At 45.3% G+C, this 4,861-nt stretch overlaps 1 protein-coding gene across 2 annotated transcripts in view; it reads right to left on the bottom strand.

Moving 5' to 3' along the window:
- The window catches only part of Rhbdl2 (rhomboid like 2), a 30,911-nt gene that overhangs the window by 6,524 nt on the left and 19,526 nt on the right, over positions 1-4,861 (bottom strand). For both annotated transcript variants that reach the window (XM_021161588.2, XM_029476660.1), the window contains one exon: positions 878-978. In XM_021161588.2, the coding sequence (XP_021017247.1) occupies positions 878-978 (101 nt within the window). The remainder of the gene's footprint in view (positions 1-877; positions 979-4,861) is intronic.

Genomic DNA, 4,861 nt, shown 5'->3' with positions numbered 1-4,861 from the left:
ATTACAGATGGTTGTGAGCCACCATGTGGTTGCTGGGAATTGAACTCAGGACCTCTGGAAGAGCAGTCAGTGCTCTTAACCGCTGAGCCATCTCTGGAGCTCTAGGATGTTATTTTTAATCAGACTTTAGTTCCCTGGGAAGAAATTTTATTGATTGAAAGAGGTGGGAATGGAAATGCAGACTGACTACACAGTATCCTGGTCACATCATGGCACAAAGAGGTTATGACAGCTGGGTGGAGGGTTTTCTTTTTCCAGTGACCAAAAAATTCTTAATTCATAAGAACTCAGTAAATGTTGATAAATCAGAAAACAAGAACAAAAAAAGTTTAGGAGCTAAAGAGGTAGCTCCAGAGGATCTGGGTTTGAGTCTAACACCCACACAATGGCTCACAAACATCTATAACTCTAGTTCCAGGGGATTTGACACCCCTCCCCCCCCTTTTTTTTTTACTGCCACAGACTCCAGGCAGGCCAATGATACACATATATATGCACATGCAGAAAATGCTCACATAAAATAAACAAACATAGCCGGGCATGGTGGCGCATGCCTTTAATCCCAGCACTCGGGAGGCAGAGACAGGCAGATTTCTGAGTTCGAGGCCAGCCTCCAGCCTGGTCTACAGAGTGAGTTCCAGGACAGCCAGGGCTATACAGAGAAACCCTCTCTTGAAAAACCAAAAAAAAAAATTTTTTTTAAGTCCAGAAATGGGAAATAGTGGTGCACGCTTGTAATTTGGGAAGGTACAGGGACGAAGATCCAAATCCAGGTGAGGATACAGTCAAGGCCATCCTCTGCTATTTATTAGGTCCCAGGCTAGCCTGGGCTACATGAGAGGCCTATCTTTAAAACTTCTATTCCTCAAATTCTTACCACTATAACATTCATAAAATATCCTCCCATCAATGCATAGACTCCTCCTGAAGCTCCTACAAGAGACTTGAGGGGATCAAAGATGGAGCTGGCCAGGGAACCTGGAAACATAAAATACAAACGATCAGACAGAGCTGTAAGATTTATGAATGAAGTAGGATTTTAAAAAAAAAAAAACACATCTAAAGTAAACACATGGGAAGTTTTGACCATTTTCATATTAGCAAGCAACAACTCCACCTTGCCCTGTGTGCTGTGTAGATTCAGGCATGTAGGTTAACTGCACGCATATCTCTGAAACATTAAATGTTTATTAGAAATGCAGTAAAAGCCAGGCAGTAGTGGTGCATGCCTTTAATCCCAACACTCAGGAGGCCAAAGCAAGTGGATCTCTGTGAGTTCAAGGGCAGCCTGGACTACAGGGCTAGTTAGTCCTAGGACAGCCAGGACTACCCAAAGAAACCCTGTCTCGGGGGGGGGGGGGGGGGGGGAACGGAAAAGAAGAGGAAAAAGAGAAAAAGGAAGAAGAAGAAGAGGAAGAGGAAGAAGAGGAGAAAGTAAAGCAATAAAACAGAGACAGAAGCTCAGATCCTGGAGCCAGAATCCCTAAGAGTGACTTTTGGACACTATTTAATTAACCTCCCTTGTCTGTAACGTGGAAATATTAACTAAGCAGTTCCCAATAGACTAAGAGGGGAAGTAAAAGAACTGATGCACTACTGAGCTATCCCATGGTCTGGAAGTAGCCTCAGAATCCTTCTTAGCACAAAGTCCAATCACATTCTGGAAGCAAAATGAAATTCATTTCTTTTTGTTTGTTTGTTTGTTTTGTTTTTCGAGACAGGGTTTCTCTGTGTAGCCCTGGCTGTCCTGGAACTCACTCTGTAGATCAGGCTGGCCTAGAACTCAGAAATTCACCTGCCTCTGCCTCCCAAGTGCTGGGATTAAAGGCGTGTGCCACCACGCCCGGCTATGAAATTCATTTCTTAACCCAGTGATAGATACCTGAGCCAAAGAACACACCTTAAGCATTTTAAGAGGTCTCCTCAAAACTTCTTACTATTCCTACATGGTATCTTCCTCTCATGACTTTTCATTCCTTAGGATGTGATACAGTCTTTATTATGTGTAAAAAGAAAATGTCTTGGGTCTGGAGAGATGGCTCAGCTATTACAAACATGGGCTACTCTTCCAGAGAACCGAAGTTTGGTTCCCAGCATGGACACAGTGGCTCACAGCCACCCATAGATCTGCCTGCCTCCGGCCCCTGAGTTATTGGGACTGAAGTTGTGCTCTTCCTGATAACTATTTTTAAAATTGAATTAAAGTTTAAAATCTTTCCACAAAGCAAATAACAGGCTATGATGGCTTTATCGCTGGGGTGTTTGTTTGTTTTAGTTTTGGTTTTTGACTCAGTATCTCACATAGAACAAACTATTTACAAGCCTGCTGTGGAGTAGAGGATGGCCCTGAACTCCTGATCCTCTTGCCCCATCTCCTGAGTGTTAGGATTATAAGCAGCATACACCCTGCTTCACTGCTGGATCCTAACAGTCATCTAAATCAGAAGTAATAGCCAGGGCTGAGCATGTGGCTCATGTAGAGTGGCTGCCTACTGTGTGCAAGGCTGTTTGATTCCCAGCACTGCTGCCTCCTTCCAAGTGATAACAATTCTGCCTAATCCTTGCCATAAACCTGACAGGACTAAGACCCTTTCCTACTTGCTGTATGAGGGGAGAGCGCCACCTTAGTGTTAAATGAGCAAAGACCTTAGAGTTATAGAGAACCTCCCTCTATGACTATGTGACTCAATGGGAGAGAGCAAGCTGATGAATGCCCTGGGTTCAATCTCCAGCAAAGGAAGGAAGGGTGGGTAGGAGGGAGGGAGGGAGGGAGGGAGGGAGAGAGAGAGAGAGAGAGAAGGAGGGATGGAGGAAGGGAAGGAGAGAAAGAGGGATGGAGGGAAGAATGGAAATGGGAAAGAAGGAAGAGGAAGAGGAAAAGGAAGAGGAAAAGGAGAGAGAACCACGTTTCTGGCCACCATGGCTGGTACTGCACTCATGTGCATTCCAGCACACATATGAAAAATTAAAAACAAATCTTTTAAATTTTTAACAAATCGGGTTGGAGAGATGGCTCAGCAGTTAGAGCACTGACTGCTCTTCCAGAGATCCTGAGTTCAATTCCCAGCAACCACATGGTGACTCACAACCATCTGTAATGGGATCTGATGCCCTCTTCTGTGTGCCTGAAGACAGCTACAGTGTGCTCATATAATTAAAATAAATAAATCTTTTTTAAAAATTTAACAAATCTAATCTAATCATCTGTTAAAATCATAATAGACCGTGACCAAGTGTCCTCCCTGCACTGGAAAGTCAGTCAATGTCATTCTCTACATCACAAATCAAAATAGAGAAATTATACAGAGAGATGAAATAAATTAATAGGAAGAGAGAGATGGGGGGTGGGGGCAGGGAGCTCGGGCGCAGCTCAGCTGGACAGTCTTGCCCAGCACACATGTATGTAGTGGCCCAGTCCCCACTAAACCAAAAGCCAAGAAGAGAATGAAAGGCCAGATACACAGAGGGAGGAAATACCTGCATGTCTTATATAGGTACATTCAATTAAGAATGTGAACCAAGGCCGGGCATGGTGGCGCACCTTTAATCCCAGCACTCGGGAGGCAGAGGCAGGCAGATTTCTGAGTTCAAGGCCAGCCTGGTCTACAAAGTGAGTTCCAGGACAGCCAGGGCTACACAGAGAAACCCTGTCTTGAAAAACCAAAAGTGAACCAAAAATGTAAGTGAGCAGGTGATTTAAACAAACCTTTAGTAGAAACAATATAATGGCAGGAGGGAGCCACTACTAGGACTGCACATTTAACCCAGAGTCATTGCTAGGCAGGGTACTACAAGGAAGACTGACCAGCTATGCTAAACTACGAGTCTATGAAAGAGCAGAGGACACAAAATGCTCTGCTTTTACTGTCCTATGCCCTACATAATGTAGATTCCAGGGCCATGTCCGCAGAAACTCTGGGTCAGAAGGTCTGGTGAGAGGCTTGAGGTGTCCTGAGCTCTCCGGGAGATTCTGAGCACCAGTCAGCTTTGGGATGCTGATCTGGAGCAGACATCTTGGTCTTTCATGTGCTCCTGTGAATTTATAAAAAGAATTCTAATGGTCAGATCTGGTCTGGCTCCAACACCCTGTCTGAGCAGTTTCTTCTGATGCTGACACTGTGGGTCAGTGGGCACACCTCACAGGTGGCCAGAGTTAAGAACCGTAGGGTGACATTGCCTACGGAAGAGTAGAGAGAAAAGGCAAACCAGGGAAGGCAACACTGCCAGATAGACAAGGGTTTCAGCCTTCTTGGGGTCTTGGCTTTCTTTTGACCACTGTGAATTGCTAGGAACTAGTCTGTTTGCTGAAGATGATCCCAACAGCAGTGGGAAGCATCGACCTGAATAGTAAGAGAAAGCTGCCAAAAAGCGCTGTCCGAAATCACTAGAGGATGCGAACCAATTGTTCACATTCTCTCCCTCAGGGCTTCTGCTCTGGTGCTGGCCAGAGCTGAGGCCACACACTGACATCAAGCTGTGAGCAGAGGGCGAATGTGTAATTGATGCAGGAGGCATGCAAGTCCACACCTCTGCATTCATGAGCAGGACAAAAAGATGCACAAAGAAACAGAGAAGATGGAGAAATGGGATCCCAAACAGTAGGTAGGTGTCTAATAAGGAACTAAGCTTTGTCACTAAGCCCTTTCAAAGCCCTGTTTCCTGTAGCTCAAGACTGCTCCCTGCTGTCCACACTACTGCCACTGCACCCTACAAACCAGGCCCTCCAGGAATTCTCTCAGACAGTAGCTGACAAATACCTCCCATCAGCCAGCCAGGAAAAAGAGAGAGAAAGAGAGAAGGAGAGAGAGAGAGAGAGAGAGAGAGAGAGAGAGAGAGAGAGAGAGAGAGAGAGAGAGAGAGA

Source organism: Mus caroli, chromosome 4, assembly GCF_900094665.2.
Source record: "Mus caroli chromosome 4, CAROLI_EIJ_v1.1, whole genome shotgun sequence".
Lineage (NCBI taxonomy): Eukaryota > Metazoa > Chordata > Mammalia > Rodentia > Muridae > Mus > Mus caroli.
Note: the sequence above shows the minus strand (reverse complement) of the source record. Positions and strands in the feature narration are given on the sequence as shown.